Source organism: Artibeus jamaicensis, unplaced genomic scaffold (assembly GCF_021234435.1).
Source record: "Artibeus jamaicensis isolate MK-2021 breed Jamaican fruit bat unplaced genomic scaffold, CSHL_Jam_final contig_482, whole genome shotgun sequence".
NCBI lineage: Eukaryota > Metazoa > Chordata > Mammalia > Chiroptera > Phyllostomidae > Artibeus > Artibeus jamaicensis.
This window is the reverse complement of record NW_026521857.1, coordinates 6,579,824-6,600,613: the sequence shown is the minus strand read 5'-3', so window position 1 is coordinate 6,600,613 and position 20,790 is coordinate 6,579,824. Positions and strand designations below refer to the sequence as shown.

General features: G+C 41.8%; 1 protein-coding gene across 1 annotated transcript; it reads right to left on the bottom strand.

Moving 5' to 3' along the window:
* Positions 1-5,170: 5,170 nt before the first annotated feature.
* Positions 5,171-17,376, bottom strand: RBM24 (RNA binding motif protein 24). The gene is made up of 4 exons (XM_037147960.2): positions 16,614-17,376; positions 15,324-15,447; positions 13,837-13,891; positions 5,171-7,294 (listed from the first exon to the last, which is right to left on the bottom strand). Exons 1-4 carry the CDS (start codon positions 16,779-16,781, stop codon positions 6,934-6,936), a joined length of 708 nt encoding a protein of 235 aa, XP_037003855.1. The 5' UTR covers positions 16,782-17,376; the 3' UTR covers positions 5,171-6,933.
* Between the last annotated feature and the right edge of the window lie 3,414 nt (positions 17,377-20,790).

Sequence of the window (20,790 nt, the reverse complement as noted above, 5' to 3'; positions counted from 1 at the left end):
AAAAGTCGATGTCCCTGTCCCTGGAGGTCCAAGGTTCACGATGAAGCTCCTCTAAGCCTAACAGGCGCCATAATGATCTGTTTCTGAATTTTTTCAGTTACAAAGAATGTGTTCCATTTCCTAAGATGTCTAAGCCTTTGCACGTTCAAAACCTCAGCTGTTCTCCTGGATGTCTTTTATTTACTGATAATAGAAGGCGGAAGAGAAACACATGTCTAATTACTGTCCTTAAGTGATTGCTTCTCCAGATGAAATCTCGTGCCGCTCAGCTAGCCACTTCTCCCTGTCTCCCCTCTGTGACCAGCTTCAAGGCAAACCTTTGCCTCCTGCGATCTCGCCCACGTGACTCCCACTCCATCATCTCATCCTCCTTCATTTACTTTTAGGAGATGATTTTTACCTTAGTGCCTCTTTTCTTCATATTTTCTTCTCCATCCTTTCAAATCCCTCTTTTCTCAAATTTCAAAATGTGTGGAGTGTAGAATGGAAATGCAGACCCCAAAACTCTCCAAAAGTCACTCCTTGTATCTCTTTCATCGCCTGCCTGACACATGGCAGAGCCAGGGGGCAGAGGACTTAGAAGGTAAACAAGTTCATGAGTGGTTGAGACTGTCAGATGTTCACAGTTTAAACGCAGAGCTAAAACACAACTTTCTACTTGGCAAAACTGTGTTTTTGTGTTCAAAACTCATTTGTAAGGCAGTTTCAGATATTTGCCCTTTTATGAGCACATTATCTGGAACTATTAAAGGAGAAGAAATAAGGATTGGCACTCAATCCTGTTATTCTTCTAACAGTGGCAAAATGAAAAATAATGCGCACCTCCCAAGTCATTTAAAGTATATGATGAGCCTTAGTGGCAGCATCTTGGATCTTTAAAAAGCAATAGCATTCATCTTCGAGGAGACAACAGACTGGAGAGAAAGGGAGTTTATAGACATTTTCTCTGAAGAATTTGCTGAAGAATAACCAAATACTGTGCCATTAAGACACAACTAATTTATGACAGCAAAGTTATCAATGTATACCATTTTTCTTATCTAAAATTTCTAAAGTGCCTATACACATATCATCCAATCTCTCATTTTGATTTATGATTTGGATTTCAAAGCCTGGAATTTAAATGACCCAGCTATAAATCCTTACTGGACTTTAAAAATTCAACTGAGAACAAATACCCAAAATGAATAAGTGCTTAAGCAAAACAAGTTAGAATTTCCATGGAAACAGCCTGGAATCTCAAAAGCAAGAGAGGACAAAAGTAAGCATGAAAATGCATTGATTTATTTTTTGGTTCCTTTTCACCTCTGCCCCTGCAAACCTCAGGCTGGCCTCTTAATGAATGCTTTCAAGCCTCAGAGGGAATTAAGAAGAACAATATTTGACAGGAGTGAGGAAGGAACTAAATATAGTTCCCCTGGGAGAGAATACATTCCATAGTCTTCCTCTCCCGATCTGAGCAATCTCTCCACCTTCCAACGATGTTTTCTGTGCTGCCCTTGTACAGCAAGTTTAGCCATTACTTTATGAGATAAAATTCTGTCCTCTTTTGGAAGTCACTTATCATTGAGATCAATCTCCAAATGAATATTGTATATATTTCCTATGATTTCCATTTGCCTAATACTTTAGAATTTCTAAACTGCTCTCATAAATTTAGAATTTCTAAAATGCTGTCATAAAATGAATTCATTTAAACAGTACAATCTGAGAGGTAAACAGAGTTACCATGTTGGGTACTATCAACTCACATTTTACCTGGGTAGAGGGGTTCAAGGGCACCATGCTGGTAAGTAAAGAACTCAGCCCGCTCTTTGGATCTCAGACCCATTACTTTTCTAACTGCAAGCACAATTAGCCTCCCTGGCCAATGTAAACATTATGTCAGGGCTCTTCTCCCCTCTTTGTTAGATATTAAGAACTTTTATTTATTTACTTTTAGAAATATATGCTTTAGCATCATAAAGTAAAAAAAGTTCTCCTCTCTGTAACTGCTAATATTGATATTATATAGATCTGGAAATATTTTTTTTTAAAAAAGGTACAGCCTTCTGGCTTTCCTGAGTATGGCTATTTTTGACAAGCTTTTCCCAGAACTGCGTGACCTATTTTTAATTGATAAATCAAATAATGTTTCATTTTGAAGTTCAGCAATCAATGTATGGCTTATTGAGAGTAAAAGTGACCTTGCGTAAATCTGAAAAGTTAAATGTAGAACATGTCCTTTGAAATAAAATAATCATTGATGCAATGAATGAATTAAATAGCTTAGAAATCATTTTACTGATCCAAGATAATGCCCTGGGATACAAGATTGTGATGGCTCTAAATAGCATAATAGTTCTCATAAAGCAGAAAGTATGATAGAATCTGTTATCAAAATTTCCCACTGCTAATAATTTTTTAAAAAATAATGGAGTTACCTGGCTGGTGTAGCTCAGTGGATTGAGCGCGGGCCTGCGAACCAGACAATCGTGGTTCGATTCCCAGTCAGGGCACATGCCAGGGTTGCAGGCAGGTTCCCTGCAGGCCAGTTCCCAGCAGAGGATGCACGAAAGGCAACCATACATTGATGTTTCTCTCCCTCTCTCCTTCCCTTCCTTCCCTCTAAAGATAAATAAATAAAATCTTAAAAAAAAACAATGGAGTTAATTAGAGAGACTTCTGCCAAGATGGAGGCATAGGTGGAAGCACTGTGCCTTCTCACACAACCAAGTTTAAAAATAACAAAGTTTTAGCAACAAAAATGCAGCCAAACCACAGAAAATTGAACTACATGGAAGTCTGACAACAACGGACCCTTCAGCCAAACCAGTAAGAGGGGCAGAGCCAGCAGTAAAGTGGGGTCAGGCAGGAAAGATACACCGGACTGACCCAGACACGCAACCCAGGTGCACCAGCAGCCATGGGTGGATCCCAGGTGTGGAGTAGTGGGCGGACCCACTGAGGGCTGACTGCAGTCACACATTCTTCCACAGATAACCGGTGCAGGAGTAAGCGGTGAGACAGACTTTGCAGGCCCCAGTGGCGGGAAGCAAGGCACTTTGATGACCCTGCCCATTGCGTCCCACCCTGACCTCACCAGCCCCCACATACAGTGTCACAAACCAGTGACCTGGGTGGCCCCGCCCTGGTGAACATCTAAGGCCCTGCTCCTCATATGTAACAGGCACAAACAGATCAAAACATGGCTCAAGAACAACTCAGAGCCCCAGAGCCCATAAATCTAAGCAATGAAGAAGTAGCTAAACTTTCAGATGCACAGTTCAAAACACTGGTGATCAGGATGCTCACAGAACTGGTTGATTTTAGCCACAAATTAGAGGAACATATGAAGGCTAAACTAATTGAAATGAATGGAAATGCACAGGAAACCAATAGTAATGGAAAGGAAACTGGGACTCAAATCAAAGGAGTGGACCAGAAGGAGGGAAAAAAATGACCAAACAAAAAAGGATGAAGAAACGAGAATTCAAAAAAATGAGGAGAGGCTTAGGAACCTTCAGGACATCTTTAAACATTCCAACATCCGAATTATAGGGGCACCAGGAAGAGGAAGAGGAACAGCCACGAGTGGAAAACTTATTTGAACAAATAATAAAGGAGAATTTCCCCATTCTGGCAAAGGAAATAGACTTCCAGGAAATCCAGGAAGCTCAGAGAGTCCCAAAGAAGTTGGACCCAAGAAGGAACACACCAAGGCACATCATCATTACATTAGCCAAGATGAAAATGAAGGAGAGAATTCTAGAAGCAGCAAGAGATAAGGGGACAGTCACCTACAAAGGAGTTCCCATCAGACTGTCAGCTGATTGCTCAAGAGACCTTGCAGGCAAGAAGGGGCTGGAAAGATGTATTCCAACTCATGAAATCCAAAGACCTACAACCAAGATTGATCTATCCAGCAAAGTTTTCATTTAGAATGGAAGGGCAGATAAAGTGCTTCTCAGATAAGATCAAATTCAAGGAGTTCATCATCACCAAGCCCTTATTATGTGAAATGTTAAAGGGACTTACCTAATAAAAAGAAGATAAAAAAGATGAACAGTGAAAGGACAGCAAACTCACAGTTATTAAGAACCACACCTAAAACAAAAGCAAACTAAGAGGACAGCTAGATCAGGAGCAGAACCATAAAAATGAAGATCACATGGAGGGTTAGCAACAGGGGAGTGGGAGGAGGAGAAGGGGGGAGAAGGTACAGAAAATAAGTAGCATAGATGGTAGGTAGAAAATAGATAGGGGGGCAAGAATAGCATGGGAAATATAGAATCTAAAGAACTTGAGACACATGGTCATAAACTAAAGGGGGGAATGGTGGGGGAGGGGGTGTGCAGGGTAGAGGGGAATGAAGGGGGGAATAGAACAACTGTAATGGCATAATCAATAAAATATATTTTTTTAAAAAATGGAGTTAATTAAAGATATTATGTCACAGATTTGGGCAATATTAAGACCAACAAACAATCTATTCCATAATTAACATAATATGTACACTTCAAGACAATATAACGTTCATTTGATGCTCTCAAATGCACCTTATTAGGATGCTGCCATGTCATTGTGGCAAAAAATTAAAAAATGACCACATCTTACTGGGTGACTTCCTTTTTTGTTAGCTTTCACTATTGGGCATTACAACAACTGCTACCAGTGATCGTTTATCAAAGACTTACTAAATATTTAGCTTTGTGCCAAGTAGCTGATATACTCTATTTAATATTCAAAGAACCACGTGAGATAGGTGTTATTGTCCCAATATTATAGATTAGAAATCAATAAAAACCTCACCCCCAAAGTGGATTATGAAAACAACTTGTTCCATTCTCATTGCTAGAAAGTGGTACAGCCTGGTGCCAAACCAGTTTCCCTGACCGCAGCAGCACTGTGCCACTCTAGCTGCACATCGACCAGACCCTTCTGCAGCCCACTCCTTCCTGTTTGCAGTGACATGAAGAGTCTTCTAGGGTCCACTGACAGGGAGGGACCTTATCATTTGCTACATGTAAGATACATACTGAGTTAATGAAACTTACTTAAAAGGTACAAGAACAGCATGTCCAGGAAGTTTTCTGTTCACTGAAATTGCTACAAGTAAATCATGAGCATTAATTTTAGTTAAAAAGAGAAATCACTCTACCTTTATGACAAAATTAGAAACAATGCAACAGGAGTTTTTAAAAATTATATTTAATACAAGTGAATAGATTAGAAGATCTGAAATGTTATGAAGCAATGTACATAATGAATAAATAATCCGCACAGGAGAGTCATGTCTACATCACATAACACTGTCTAGTATGGGAATACTTAAAGTAAATCCAGTGATAATGGAGAAAGTCCATAAAAATGCTAACCTGTCTTCCCTTGTATGAAATTGTTCAAGTATAAAAATCCAATACAGTGTAAAATAGTATTCAATTTAGTTTAAGAATAAAAATTACAAGTATTGCAGTTTCAGAAGAAAAATGTAAAGCAGCATTTAAAAACTACATAAGAATGGTGTTAAACTAAAGTACCCATAAATGAGACCTACACAAGCAAAAATGAGAGAAGCATGAAACTAGCACTATAGCCTGTTTTTAAAAACCTAAAAACTAAAATAAACTAAAATGTGTTAATGTAAGAGTACTCTCTTATACAGTGCACATACGAATTTAAATAAATCCAACTCAACATCTTTAGCTGAACAGGTTAATATTTAATATGCTACATCTAGACCTACTAAATAATTTATGCCATGAGATGAATACATAATTTTACAGTGTCACATCTAAAGTTCCTTTCTTTAGAGTGCAGCATAGTAAAACTTAAAAATAAATATCTTAAATAGCATCACTATTAAGGCACAGTATAAACCACATTATCATTACCTCTGAAGAACTGTAATCTCAGTAACTCTGCTCTCTCATGTACTGTATTCACTAATAAATAGTTTTAAATAGGACTCTGAAATAGATACTAAAAAGTGTAAAATTATTCAAAAAGGGAAAAAATAAACGTCCTTAAGACAATTCTTAAGGGTTTAGAGTCTGCAAACTTTGCCTGCCTTTAATCATAAGCCACAAGTCGACACAATAAATAGAAAGAGAAGGCTGTTGTAGTAAAAGCCTGATCCTATTTCAGAATCAGAATTGCTGACACCAGCAGATACAAGTTTCCCAAAATTGAAACAGGATGGGGAGAGGGATTAGAATGTGACAAGCTCATCAAACAAGCACAAGTGATGTGTTCTTTCCAGAACTGTGTGTGTTACTGATTGTCTGTACAGCTGTTGCACCCATTAATTCCACATCACTTGTTCCTCAGTCCGGCTCATCCACGGGATAAGATGAGAAAATAGCTTTGGTGCCTGTCCACCATTTCACCCACTGCCACGTTCCTAGATTGATTGTTCGATGCCCATTTTTGAGAGAGTAAGAACATCACCTTCTTAGTTGAAAAAGTTCTGTAGGCCATAGCAACTTAAAAACGACAATCAGTGCTTTCACCATTTCTTTAAAATCTGCTTTTAAATGTAATTCAAGCTACATATTGCTCACTCTGTATTCCCTGGTTCAACTAGATTCAAATAACGTTTTCTAACTTGTAAAGGCAGTTTGCTTCCCTGATACTATAAAAAGAGCAAAAATAAAAACCCCATTATAAAAGTGAAGTTCCATAGTTACTCCTGCCATCGTTTCCTAGCGGCCTTTCATTTACTCAGGCTCTTTGGGATTAGTTTCCAAAACTGCGCCCACTTCCCTCTCACTCACCTCGTTCTCACCTAGAACACTACTGGAGTATAAAAATAATAATAATAATTCTGCTTCACAACAGCATAGCGTTTTTTTTTTAAAGCTGTTTAAGTCAATGTTAATTCTGATTAGCTACTAAAAATCGGGAAATCGGGAGGGAAAGAGAAAACAATTCAACGTTGATCAGATGGCTGGTCTACTGCATTCGGTCTGTTTGCAGCTGCTGAGGCTGGTACTGGCCAAAGGCGGCTGCTGCGGCGGCGGCAGCTGCGGCGGCGGCAGCTGTCCCAGGTGCGGCGGCGAGGGGCTGCTGCACCGCGTAGCCGTAGCCGCCCGCGGTGACGTAGCCCGCTGCAGCTGGCGAGGCTGCGTAGGGGTACTGGTCGTAGGCGGCGGCGGCGGCGGCAGCGGCTGCGGCGGCGGAGTATTGCGCATACGCAGCTCCAGTGTAATCAATGTAAGGTGCGGTGGAGGCCGCTGCTGCGGTTGGCTGCACGTGCGGAATGACCACTCCAGGCTGCACGAAGGCCTGAGGGTAGACATAGTGGGCAGGTATCCTGTTGAGAAACGAAAGACAAAGTGAGACGGCAGTTGCCTCCTAGCTGTAGCACTGCTTGCTCAGAGATACGACAAACTCAAATTTAGTGGTTATTACGAGCATAGGGTTGCCACAATATCTACTGTCCAGGGGTACTTGACAGGACTCTGGCAGTAGCCAAAGTGAGGGAATGCCCCCAGACGAATTCAACAACAAAAATACGGTACCCTCTTTGCTAGAATTTTTGTGAATGATCATTTTGAACCAGTAATTATCACTTAGCAAAACTTTGGAGAATAAATCAAGGTTCATGAGGGCTATGAACATACGAGGTATTTAATAAATGCTTAATTGATGGAGACTTTAGGAACTTGTGATGAGTTCATAAAACAAAACTGTTTATCAGATAGAAAAGATTCTCAACTGTGAATAGTGGACTCAAAAGGTAACCCATGATCATTCAGTTCCAAGGGGCAATGACTGGTTGGTCCAAACTAAAGGTTCAACTAAATCCATAGGTTTGTTATCATGGCAACCCTACTTGAAGTTGCTATGCAGACTCAGCACACATTAATCCCTCTGCAACCTCAGTCACCCTTATTAAAAAAATAATAATTAAAAAAAGAAGCAGGCGACAAAATAAAAAAGGAGTTTAAAAGTTCACAAGTGTGGTAAACACAGCAGAATCACACTTCTCAAACGAACTGTAGTGCAGCTCACTCTATCACAAGAGGCTGTTGTGGGAAGCTACAGAAACGCTATCAACACTCATGGCAGTGACTCCCAAGGAGAGGTGCAGCACGCTTTTTGCCTTTCTTTCTTTATTTTTCTCCATAAAATTCATAAGGACACAAGGGTCAATCAAACCTGTTTGACTATCGGGCAACTGAAGGTCAGCCAGCTTGTTTATCTCTATGCAAGACAGACAGAAGGGGTTTTGGGGAAATGATGAGGTTGAGGGAAAAGGTAGGGACAGGGAAATACAACTAAATATTTCTAAAATTAATAAAACTCACAAGGTTTACATAATAGAATAAGGAAACATTTTTTGCGCATCTACTAACTCTTGTTTTAGCCTCCAAATCAACAGAAATATATTAGCATATCTGCTTTAAATCTGCCTACAAGTAGATATTTTATATGAATCATCTATTGTTATATATTATCCTGCAAAAGTTCAAGAAAGTGAAACACAAGCAAGTACCTTTTAAAATTATACATTCACAGATCACATACAAGACACACTGCAATGAGTGAATTTACACATTAAATTTGTTAAAAACTAAATCACGAGAGGTATTTTTAAAAACCCACATATCTCACTTCTCACTCTTGGGATTCATTACTGTCCACTCAAAACACTACCATGAACATCTGGTTTATTTCATCTTTCTTTAAAATAATCTCCAACATACCCCTTATATTTCTGAAAATATGGCACTATTGTGTAACACCATCTGGGTGTTGGCAAAGCCAACTTACAAGAAGTACAAACAACAACCTTCAAATTCTAAAAAACTGAAAACAGAAAAATTCACATCTAGATATTCAAAAACAGATTTTGCTTTGCCTTTTCAGAGCGTTACTGAAAATACTCATTAATGAACATCCATGAAAAAGATGTTATTTATCACAGAGGGTAATGAACTTTGACCTCAATATAAAAATACATCCAATTTTACTAGACTTGCAGATCTTTCCCAGTGCCAGGAGAAACCACGTCACTGAGGGTTTCTCAGGACACTCAGCAACGTTCTCAATTGCTTGCTAGAAACCAGACGCGTGGTCACGCACATACTCAAAGCTTCTCTGCAGGTCAGGTGACTGGTTCACTCACAGCGACAGGTGTGGCTTTATGAAGCACTGTCCCTGGAGGCCACTGTGTCCACAATGTGCGGACATGCCTAAGAGAGCTTACACTCATGCCAGTTTACATGTGGTGATGGACAGCAGGGGCTGCAGCTGGGCTATTTTTGATCCTGTCATGCGACAAGGGTTTCCAGCGGGTAAAATGTCTTTATAAGGCCAAAGTGAAACATCTATCAGCTGCAAAGGCCAGCCAGTATGAAGCTCACTGATATGGAAATATTAACCCTTGTACTCCCAAAACTTTAAAGACAACACCATGTTTGCTAGGTTCTTATCTTCAAAGAAAGGTGTTAACTGAAAATAACTTCAGCCTTTAACAAGGCTGGTTAAAACAGTGTTTGTGTGAGCATGCGCACACAAAGAATGCAGTAAATGATAGGCAGAGTTGCTAACATGGCTCTTGATTCTCCATTTATTTTACATTAATAGTTTTCATCAGATAATGTCAGCTTATGAGAGTATAAAGTTCCTGGGAATGTCGGAATCCTACATGAAGTCTAGTAAGGGTTAGGAAGACATCTGGAAGACAAGTAAGACCCTGGAGTCCTTTAAGGCTTAGAGAAAGGAGAAGCCAGAAGATAATGGACAGCCTACAATATCTCAGTTCAGGGAGGAGGGCAGAATTGGACTAAAACATAACGTGGTACTTTTGAAGGAATTCCTGTATTAGGAGTTCTTTTACTAGTCTAAGAAACCCATTAAGGCAGTTTGAGACTCTCCTGCCTACTAATATCTTCAATGTCCTTTCCCTCAAGTAATCACAGAATGTATACACCTAGCAGTTACAAAAGCACAAGAACATTGCAGACACTCTGGGCAATTTTCAAATAAAATTTACCGTTTTCCTATTCTTCCTATCTCTTCAGGTCCGTCTGTCATCTCTCTGTGATTTTTGACATCCTAACTGGTTTCCTCTTCCAATCTATCACAAAACTACCAAGCCTTCATCTCATTTGCTTGCTCAAGTAATTTGTGGCCCCCGACAACTTTCCAATCTAAGTACAAATTTCTTAAACTTTGGTATGTTAGATCTTTAATGATTTTGGCTCCAAAATACTTGCTCCAGTATTACTCTCCATCTTTTCTTGAACCCAGATTGGCTGGGCTCCCCAGTGTTTCCGGGTTACCCCACACATTCCAACAAGCCCACTTTCGCTTGCACGTCCTTCTGCCAGCGATGCCAGTCCTCGTTCCCTGTCCTACCAGTTTAAATTCAAATCCCATTCACCCTAGGTCACTCCATGTGGAGCCTTTAGGAATTTGCTTCAAACTTTTACTCTCATATATTCACCATGTGTGAAATGAACCTAATATTTCTAACCCCGAATTGTTGTGCACTAAAGAAAATTATGCAAAGAGCCTACAATGACAAACATAGGTAAGCACTCAATACGAGAGTTCCTTATCATCCACCATACTTTAAAGTCCAGGTCAATGTCTACCTTCTTTCTGAATCCCACCAAACTGGTATCTCTCCCCCTTATCTGAAGATTCGGAAACAGCCATTCTGGGTGCTTTTCAGTTTTCTTATGGAATCACAAGAGAGAATGGAGTTGTGTCTTATTAGCTACAGTTTGACACAGAGGCAAGAACATGACTTCTGAGGTTGGGCAAAACATGATTATGAACCTAGAACCAGACTCTACCACTTAGTAGCCCTGTGGTAAATTCATTCACCTCTCTTCATCTCGGTTTCATCACTCAATGGAAAGGACATTAATGGTGTCTTCATCAAATAATTATTGTGAGAATTACATTATATCATTTATTTAAATCTCTTATCAGTACTAGATCCTTAGCAGATGTTCAGTTAATGCTAGTTACTGTCCCTGCTGCCCTTTTTAGCAGATAGTATACTACCTACGACAATGTTAACACAACTGGCCTGAAATTTAGCACTTAAAGGTATACTGATTAAGTGTTTAAGTATATTTGAACCTGACCTAAACTAACCTAGAAACTTTAACTCACAGATCTGTATTCTCTCCTCTCCAAGATTTTAATAAAATGCTTCTTTCAGACATAAAACACTTATGACATTGTTCAGCACAATCACAGGTTTCTACACATCTACCCACTGTTACATCACAAATTCCTCTAGGCCAAAGTTTTCTCTTTAAAGCAACTTGGAGACCATTAAGGGCCACATTAAAAAAAATGGTTCCGTTACTAGAATTTAAAACAAGTCAAATAAAATAAAAAGTTCTCAGGCTTCTTTCCAGGTCTAAAATAAGAACACATAGCATTCAAATAGAATTTAGGATGACCAGGTGTGATTTGTTAGGTACAGACTCCGGGAACCAGAGCAGTGTTGAGAACCCCTTAAAAAAGAAAGAGGAGGCTTGCTTGGTTCATCTGGAATGCTATCTATTTTTAATAAGAATCTCAAGTTCAAACAATTTATGCAACCAGTAATAATCACCATCCTTTATAAAGACAGCTAATTTAAAAGAGATGAAAAAGAAAAGGTTACTATCAAAACATGCTTGATTTAAAAATCCCATATGACATAATTTACTTTGGTTGTTCTTATTTTCCTCATGCTGCTTTCTTTCTCAAAGACCTATAAGGACTCTGACAACTAGTCCAGACTTTCACGTCTAGCTCTCAAGACCCTTCATAAACATTCTTCGTGCACTGAGTCTTTTCTCTTGTGTGCCTTTGCTTATGCTCACCTACCTCATCCTACACCCTCGATACATGTCCATTCTTCCTTTTACCTGCCTAGGATACAGCCATTGGTCCAAGTCTAGTTCAAGTCCCCAGGAAGCCTCATTCAGCTTCTCCAACTCACCTATTTTCTTGCTGTTGTGAATTCCTTTTGTACCGAAAACTATATCAAATAATTTAGCAACCAAGTTCCCGGTGGGTTTGTTTTAGTTCTGAAACTAAAGTGCAATGTCCTTATTTTGTATCACCCCTAACACAGAGAACAATAAACACGCTAATCCCTGTCGATCAATTTAGTAGTATCACTATTTCAAGATCAGTGTGAGATCATGACCAAGTTCACCATCACTTCCTAAGATGTAGGTTTTCCTTCCCAATTCCTCCTTCAACAAAGTCTAGACCAATGACAGGGGTGGGGCCCACCCAAGTAGTTGGACAGATAAAACCACTAATTGTTGTTGGCATCCAGGATAGTTTGGACGGGGCATTGACAAATAGCTATGGATGGGAAAGCTCTTTTAATGATATTGGACAGAAGACCCTTCCATGATTTTAAAAAAAGCAAAAGTTGGCAGTAAGCGTGAAGTATTGATATGTTAAAGGGAAGATTTAAGAAGGTATTCATGGAATATATAACCTGAATCTTCCAAGTCAACATAGTTACTTTTTTGGGGGGGTCTATTTTTAAGACACATAAGGTAGGTATCTATATAGACAGAATCCAGCTACATTCACATGGAGATGTTTAGGTGTTAAGCTAAAGATGTAACTCTTCCTGAGGATAAAACACTTCTTGAACAGCTGAAATATTGGGAAAGAAAGTTTAAATCTCTGGCATTAGAGTTACAGCAATGTTGATCAGGTAGAACTCAGCCAAAGCAGACTCTGAGTATTCAGAATAAATGTAGGTGTTAGGGGATTGCCCGCCCATATCATGTTTGAATGGAAAGAAAACAAGGGGGCTCCAATGAGGAAAAGCGGTGATCACAGAACCTAGAGACAACACAAACATGAGCAGGCTGTACACCTGAGTTAGGTCCGAAAGATGAAAGTTAGTGCTACTCTACTGAACAACTTGGCTAGCGTTAACAAAATCTGATGAGAGTTGTTGAACCTTTAAATTAGAACGTCTAGAAGTGGATACACATTGCAAAAGAAAGAACCCCATTCCCAGAAAACTCCCCAGTAAAACAGAAACTTAGGACATGCAAGCAGTGTATCTGTATTCTTACAGAAGGAAATCACACAATTTAGCACTCACTACAAAAGTATGGTTAAATGGAAGTCACAGGCTACAGCTTAAAAGCAAGGAAAAAAAAAAGAGGCCCTTTGCTTCCCATGGCAAAGTCAAAAGTCAACACTCCTCAACACCACCACCAAAACCAAAACACAAAGAGCCCCTTCCCCAAGGAAAAGAAAACACTTTCACTACAGCTCTTTTCAATTAAGTAAAAAGCACACAGTTTAGCTATCAACACCACTTCATTACTGTAATAAATAAAATAAAGCACACGGAGGTCTATTGACTATTGTGAAAAATAAAACAACACCAACATCCATGCATCGTTAATCACCATCTGAGCTTGTGTGTCTGAGTCTACTGGTTACAGTTTAATTCCAAACAGAACTATTCCACCTCTTATCATCGTATCCTTCTGATCAGTTAGCTTAACTGTATACGAGCCCTGTCAGGTTAGAAAGAGATAAATAAAATTGAGTCAAGTTGAACAGCAGTAATGGTGTTGGGACACAATTGTCTTGTACACAAGTCATACCTGGTATTTTTGTTTTGTTTTGTTAATCATAAGCTCAAAAATTTGTCTGGCTCGAAGGCTGCATACTTGGTCAGATAACTTGACTCATCTAAAAATATTTATATTATCAGCATTAAAAATACACAACCATATATGAGTATGTACAATCAGGAACATTCTATGACATGATGGTCTTATCTGTACATAAGAAGCATGTTAACAAAGGAAAGCCATATTGAAGTTAGGAGGGCCTGGTTAATTGACTTACCCAAAAGGTCTTTGTATAAGGGCTGGATGAAGTTGTTGAACACCAAAGGCAAAACCTAACAACAAAGCACACCACATTCTCTATTTGTGCATGATTAGACAATTATAACTCCAAAATGTAAAAGAGTAATCACAACTTTTGCTTAGAAAAGAGAAGCATCCTTTTGATACTTTAGAGAAAATATTATATATATTGTAAAAGTCAGCTTGATTAATGTTAACTGTTGATCTAAATAAAAGCTGCAATAGGCTAAAGGTGGAAACTAAAAATTATCTGCAAAGTTTAGTTGACAGATATAGATTTAGATCCTAAAAAATTAGTCCAGGGAAAAATTCTCAAGGAATAAAACCAAGAACAAAAGGACTTGATAATGAAGTTCCACGTAACAAATATTCCTACAATTCTGAATCGTGATCTAGAAAAAGTCTTTGTAATTTGAAATATTCTGGAACACTTTGAACAATGCTTTGGAAGATTATGGATTTTACAGATTACAGTATAAAAATTCATGAAAACAAACTCTCCTTTTCTGAATGGTATATACACATATTTTAAAAAATGTTCATGGATATTTGCACATACACCCACTTTCTTGACAACCTAGTTTTCTAGTAAATTCATTTGGATGAAGGTATCAACCTCTTTCCGAAGTCTCAGGTGGAAAGACTCTAGAGCAAAGAATACATTATTTAATCAAAGTTGCTTACCGAAGAAAAGATTACATTTGTTCGATAGTCAACTCTCAATTATTTGTGCCAACACAAAGGGCAGTGTTGTAAATAATTCAAAAGGTCATGTTTTCACACAGACAAAACTGTGCTCCCTCTTGGTGATTAATAACTGTGTGACTTTGGAGTAAACCACTTCTCATCTCTAAGTATCAGTTTCTTCATCTGTAACATGAGAGTCTGGAGTATGTGAAGTCACTCTACTTTCTTTAATTACTAATATTCTGTGGCTTTATGTTAAACGTTTATCATCTAGATGTCCCCCCTCCCCCACACCCTATGTTTTTCTGGGGTCAGGGTTCAAGTCTGCGCGCTTGCTTTGAGCCCAGGGCAGCTGGTGGTGAAAGGAGAGACCACACTATGTTGGCAAGTGTAACCAGCTGAAGTCGACAAATGTGGCCCATATAATCCACATCCGAGTTATCTACAAGTGTTTGAAAACTGGGAAATAGAGAGTGGACTATGACTATGTCATAAAGACAGATGAGTCAAGCCCAAGTCTGGGTGTGTACAAACTGTCCAGACCTACAAGATCTATTTTTCTACACAGGTACATTTCAAGTCCTGAAAGGAGTGTTTACAACTCCCATTTATTTATCTTTAATGCCTTGGTAGAATAAACCAGCCATGGTTTAACTTTACTAAACACATCTACAGGTTCTCATAGAACCAGTGTATTTCAAATCAGGGATTCATTCCATGCACTAGTGGGTGCCTCTAGTGAGGTGGGGCGGTAACCAAGGGACCCCTGTTTCTCACCTGGTTGCATGATCCTTGGTTTTGCTCCCAGGTATGCCAGATTCACGTTGGCCTTCCTGCCGTCAATGATGGGGTTGGGATCCTTGCAGGCTCTTTCCGCAGCAGCCCGGTCAGCCATGGTGACCTTAGCAACATACACACACAGACATACATACAAAGCTCTAAATCAACCCTTGAAGAAAACCAGAATGGCACTGGAAAAATTATTCATGATAAAACTAAGGGGGAGGGGGACTCAAACTTTTTCTTTCGTTTTTTTTTTTTATTTTTCTTACTGGAACTTAACTTCTTGATTCCCCCACCCCCAACAAAAAAAGGGAAAAGAAGAAAACAGAAAAGAAGAAAGAAAAATATATCCCCGCCCCCCACACACACACTCCAAATTCTTAAGGGTGCTAGTAGGGCCTAAGAAAAATTTGGAAGCCTGAATTTTGTTTTAGAACTCTTGAAGGTCCTTCTCACCCTCCCTCCCCTTGGGCCCGGGCCCCTAGGTCTCTACCCGGTCTGAGAGGAGCTGTTTGCTTAAAGAAAAGAAAAAAAAAAAGTCCAGCTTCACATCCGCCGGTGCTCCCAACTACCCGCAAACACTCCCCAACGACAATAGCTATTGTCCTACTCTGGGGCTCTCTGCTCTTGAGCAGCTGAATTTACACACTTAAATCTCCAGGAAGCTTAGCATGTTCTCTTTCAGGTCTGCAAAGGGCGGTAAGATCATCTTTTGAAAGAACCCATTTGCAGTTAAAAGAAAAGGGGAGGAGCAACCTGGCATAAGAGAGGAGCCCCAAACCTCTCGGGCTGTCCCCTCCCGGCCCCAGCCGACAGCCAGAAACACACACGCATTTTACAAAGCAACAGCGCGCTTAACTACCGGCCTCCAACCCGGCGCGCAACACCGCGGGTTGCGCCCCCTCGCTCCAAGCCCTCCGCACCCCCAACCCCGCAGTCCTGGATGGCAGGAGAGCTGGATTACAGCTCTCTCCTTCCACTCCCGCTCCGCCAGTCCCCAGCACCGCGACGCGCTCGGTCTCCCCGGATCCCCTCGTGGCAGAGCCGGCCCTCCCTCCCCGGCTCCGCCGCGCACAAGCTTTCATTTCGGCCCGGAGCGCAGGGGCAGCGCCGCTCACTCCCGAGGGGTTCCTCGCACGGGCTCGCCGAGCCCCAAACAACGATCTCCCGGACTAAGCCACTCAGTCGCTCCCTCCCCCGCGGCCACCGGTTTCATAACGAGGCTCTCAGTCGACCCCCGACTCCATTCCGCCCCCGCCGCCCCCTTTCAACCGCGCAACTTACAAATCCGTAGCCCCGGGACTTGCCCGTCTGCCGGTCGGTGATGACCACCGCCTCCTCGATCTCGCCGAAAACCTCGAAGTATTTGCGCAGGCTGGCGTCGGTGGTGTGGTAGGGCAGCCCCCCGACGAAGATCTTGGTGTACGTCGTGTCCTTCTGAGTCGTGTGCATCTTCGCGCCCGCCCCGCGGCTCGGGCTCCGGCTCCGGCTCCGGCTGCGCCTCCTCCTCCGGCTCCGCGTCTCCCGCACCCTGTCGCGGCCGCCGGGGGCCGAGAGCGAGTCCGGGGGTGAGGGCGGCGGCGCGGCGGGGGCGGGCGGCCGGGGGCGGCCGAGGGCACCGGGCGCGCGGCTGCCGAGGTCGCCAGCAGCCCCGGAGCCGGGACTGGCCTCTCTCCTCCCGCCCCCCCTGCCGGTCACGGTACAAATTCTCCGGATCGTCTGCGTTAGGATCCGGTTCAGTAGAATGTGCAAGCGGTTTCCACTCACCCGGCAGAGAGGCCAAAAAATGAAAAGGAGGGTGGTCCTCAAGCGAAGAACAGGGTGCGTTTAGAGGTAGATTTCTCTTTCTTGGAAACTAGGTGTCTCGGGTGGGGCGATCGTGGGGTCGGTGGGGTGCACGGACGGGCGCGGAGGTGGGTGGGCGGGCGCGGCGGTAGGGTTGGGGGTGGGCGACTCCGCTCGGCTTCGGTTCCCGTTCTGTCCCTTCCGCCGCGGAAGCTGGAAGACAAGTGGCGAAGACGGCTCTCCCCCTCTCTGCTCCCTTCCCCCGCGGGCCCGGGGTCGGCGCCCGGCTGGGAGGGGGCGGGCCGGACGCCTGCGATTGGCCACGGCCGCACCTGGGGCGCCTGGCGCCGCCGCCCCCCAGCTGTTGGGAACAGCTGCTTCTCCCCGCGCGGCGACGCGCTGGGCAGCCTGGCGCGGGCTCCGGAGTAGGAGCTGGGGTAGGGCAGGGGACCGCTGGGGGCGACCTCGCTCTGCGTCGCCTGCTCTGACCCATCAAAGTCCCCAGACCCCGGCGCCGCCCCAGTAGGGACAGAGGGCACGGGGTCTGCTCCGGAGGAGGGAGCTGCGTAGCTTTTCAAAATGAAAATGCGAGCTCTTTTCGCTCGGTCACGGTGACAGAACCGGCGACCTGGACATTCGAGCTGGAAGCCAGGAGGCCTGGGGAGGTTCGCCGAGAGGCCAAAGGGCTTCCTGGCGCGGAGGACCACGAAGCTCGGGCAAGGATACCCGAGTTGGGTTACCTGTGGTCTGGAGAGTGAGAAGGAGGACCCCCAACCTGCACTGACCCCAAAGAGCTGGTTCTGGGGACAACTGGCTAGGCAGACCCAGAGGGTTAAAAAAAAAAAAAGGTGTAGGCTTGTGTGTGCTGGGGAGAACCATTAGCTTTAATTGCTCAAGTCCCAGCCAAGCTAAGTAACTGTAGACACCTAAATTTATCAGGCACCACCTTCTGTTTCAGAGGATCATAAATTAGTACTTTAGCCCCCAAAGAAACCAAATTAGTGTTTCCTCCCTAACTTATTCCTCCCTAACTATTGGGGAAAATTGGTACACATTTCTCATTATAAATCATCTTTTTTTCTTCCTAAGCAAAGAATGTATTTCCTTCTACTTGAATTGCGAGCATGTTTAGTGACTTGAACTCAACTGTTTTATCAGAATGTAATTGTAAAAAAGGTACAATCTTTTGAAATAGACTTGTTGCATAACCACTGGTTTTTACCAGCAGACCTTTAATTTGTTGAAAATACACTCTTTAGTGCACCCCATCTACATTAATTTTTTTATATCATGTTTTTGCAACTTCTTTTTTAATTAAGAATACATTCAATTAGGCTGTAAAATCATTGTCATATTTGAGGTTTGGATGAAGATATTTAATGAGAGCCGAATGTTTCCCCCACCACTGATGGCACACAGTTTGCTTATAAGTCATTTCCACCAGTAGTGTCCACTGAAGTCCACATATTAATTGACCCTGGGCCACACCATTTATTCCTTTAACGTTGTTTAGTATGTAAACCTATTAGAGAGGCACATATTATCTCTGTTTCTCTTCCCAGGGAACCTTTGCAGTCAGCCCAAAAGGATAAGATGTATTGCACTTGCAAAAACTAATGGGAAAGCAACTAATCTTGTACAAAATGTTAAATTCTGCTTTTCATCATGCTGACTTTGGCATAAAGTTGGCCTTTTAGGGTCATCGATTCTTTACATTTGTACTCCCAATAGGAGATAATAGAGAAATAAGAAATCTAAAGATTTTTAGAAAAATGTTTTAAAAACCCAATTGAAGAAAAATAAAGCATTTTGCAGGCATGTGAGAACCAGCAAGTGAAGTTGTAAACACCCTCTCTTCGTTGTTCAAGTACAGATTTAAAAGAGACTGTGTGTACTGCTATGATGAAGGATAATTTTTAAAAATTAGAAAACCGAAGCAGGCCGTGAAACAGAGGAGACATGTTTTTAAATATTCAACAGCCATCTTACAATGTCACTGAAGAATTGCTGTATTTAGATGAGGCTCAGGCAAAAACCCTCTTGTGAGGGGAAGCTGCTTACAGAGAAGCCTTAAAAAGAAGAGTAGCTTTGGCAGTTTTGCCTCTCTTCTTACCTTGATGGGGAGCCCACCAGGAGGGGGAGGGGACTGTGGTGACATCAAGGAGGGAGAGTGTCTGGGAGTGCAGCCAGCTGCTTGGATACTCACTAGGTACAGATCTACAAGGGTGGTGTGGGTGGTGAGAGCTACAAGGAAATTCTGATCCCAGGTTGGGATACCTGTGTTGTAAAACTCGGCTCCTGGAAATTAAATGCTTCCCTGCCATAGCCCAGAGAAAACAGTGCAGCCACCCTGCCTGGTGTGCTTTTAGTAAAAGTCAAGAGTTAATAGCTTTGCTTGAAACTTTGTTCATTTGGTAGGAAATGATGCCTGAATATTCCTAATTTTGAATTCCAGAGATAATTAAAGCATCGCTGACAATCTGATATTTTGTGGTTCTCTCAAACAAAGATTAAGAGGAATGGAGATTCCTTATTTTCCAAACCATTTTTAAGTAGAAGACATAATTCATGCCCCTTCAGCTTGATGAACTGTCCAGCGCCCCCCACAGGCAGGCACTTTGTTAGGACTGGACCTTATTGACACTGGGTTTTGTTTTATAACAGCACAGAGGTGGGTACAGTTACAATAGCCAGACACATTCTTGGTGTATTTATGAACCTGAGCCATCAGGCCGTGTAGCCTTAGAACCATAAAATCTTTTTGAATTCAAAGTTTCAAGGTTATTAAGTACCAAATATTTCTGTACAATTACCCATTGCAAATTCAGGTTGGAAAAACAATACTGGGGTAATCCTTGTGCTTTCTCAGCTGCTTTTGGCAGAGAAGAGCATTTGTATATTTACAGACCTTGTGCAATATGATGTGTGCTTCTTTGGAAAGAAAGAACCATAACCTGCTTTAAAAGTTATAAATAGGTTTTAAGTTTGTCATATCTAAATTAGTGCATATGGATGGCCCTGAATCCTTGTTTCCTATTCCATGGCAAGATCAATATAATTTTATTACTCACAATAAATTGCTGTCCACTTTGTTCAAAACCTTAATCTGACTATAAAAGGCCAGAGCCAACCTTACAGTCTCACATTTGTTTATCTATTTTCTCCCTTTCTTGTAAATTAATTATGAAAATTAACTCCAGGTCCAAGGTTTATGAGGAGTTTTGAGAAAAGAGGGTAATATTTCATGAAGGTAGAGAAGCGCTGCTCCTGCTCCTAATGTTCCTGCTGCAGAGCCAGTGGTACTGGGACCTGAAGCCTCCTGCAGGCAGGGTTGATCTCTCAGGGGTTATTGGACCTGCTGCAGGTCAGGTAGACCCTCTGCAGAGTTCTCCACATATGAACACTGAAAAAAATTTACTGAAGATATTTGATATTTTAAAGATATCCACCTACAAGCTCGATAGGAAAAAAAACCCCATACTTTCTTGATTAGAACTGACCACTTCAAGAGTATGTGGGCCAGGCATTCTTTTTTTCTTAAACAAAAATATGTCTTTGATAAATTCTTTTGCTTTGGTTGTTTGGGAACATTTACCTTGTTTTGAGAGTGTGTGAGCATTTTAATGTAAACCAACAGGTTTTCTGGCCTTTGGGGAAGTCTCATGATCAGCTGTAT

What these genes read in the sequence shown, in the direction of transcription:
- RBM24 (XM_037147960.2), bottom strand. Translation starts at nt 16,781, where the DNA reads ATGCACACGACTCAGAAGGACACGACGTACACCAAGATCTTCGTCGGG. An exon ending in AGTCCCGGGGCTACGGATTT is followed by an intron (nt 15,448 to 16,613) that starts GTAAGTTGCGCG and finishes TATGTTGCTAAG; the next exon opens with GTCACCATGGCTGACCGGGC. An exon ending in CTTATACAAAGACCTTTTGG is followed by an intron (nt 7,295 to 13,836) that starts GTAAGTCAATTA and finishes GTTTCTCAACAG; the next exon opens with GATACCTGCCCACTATGTCT.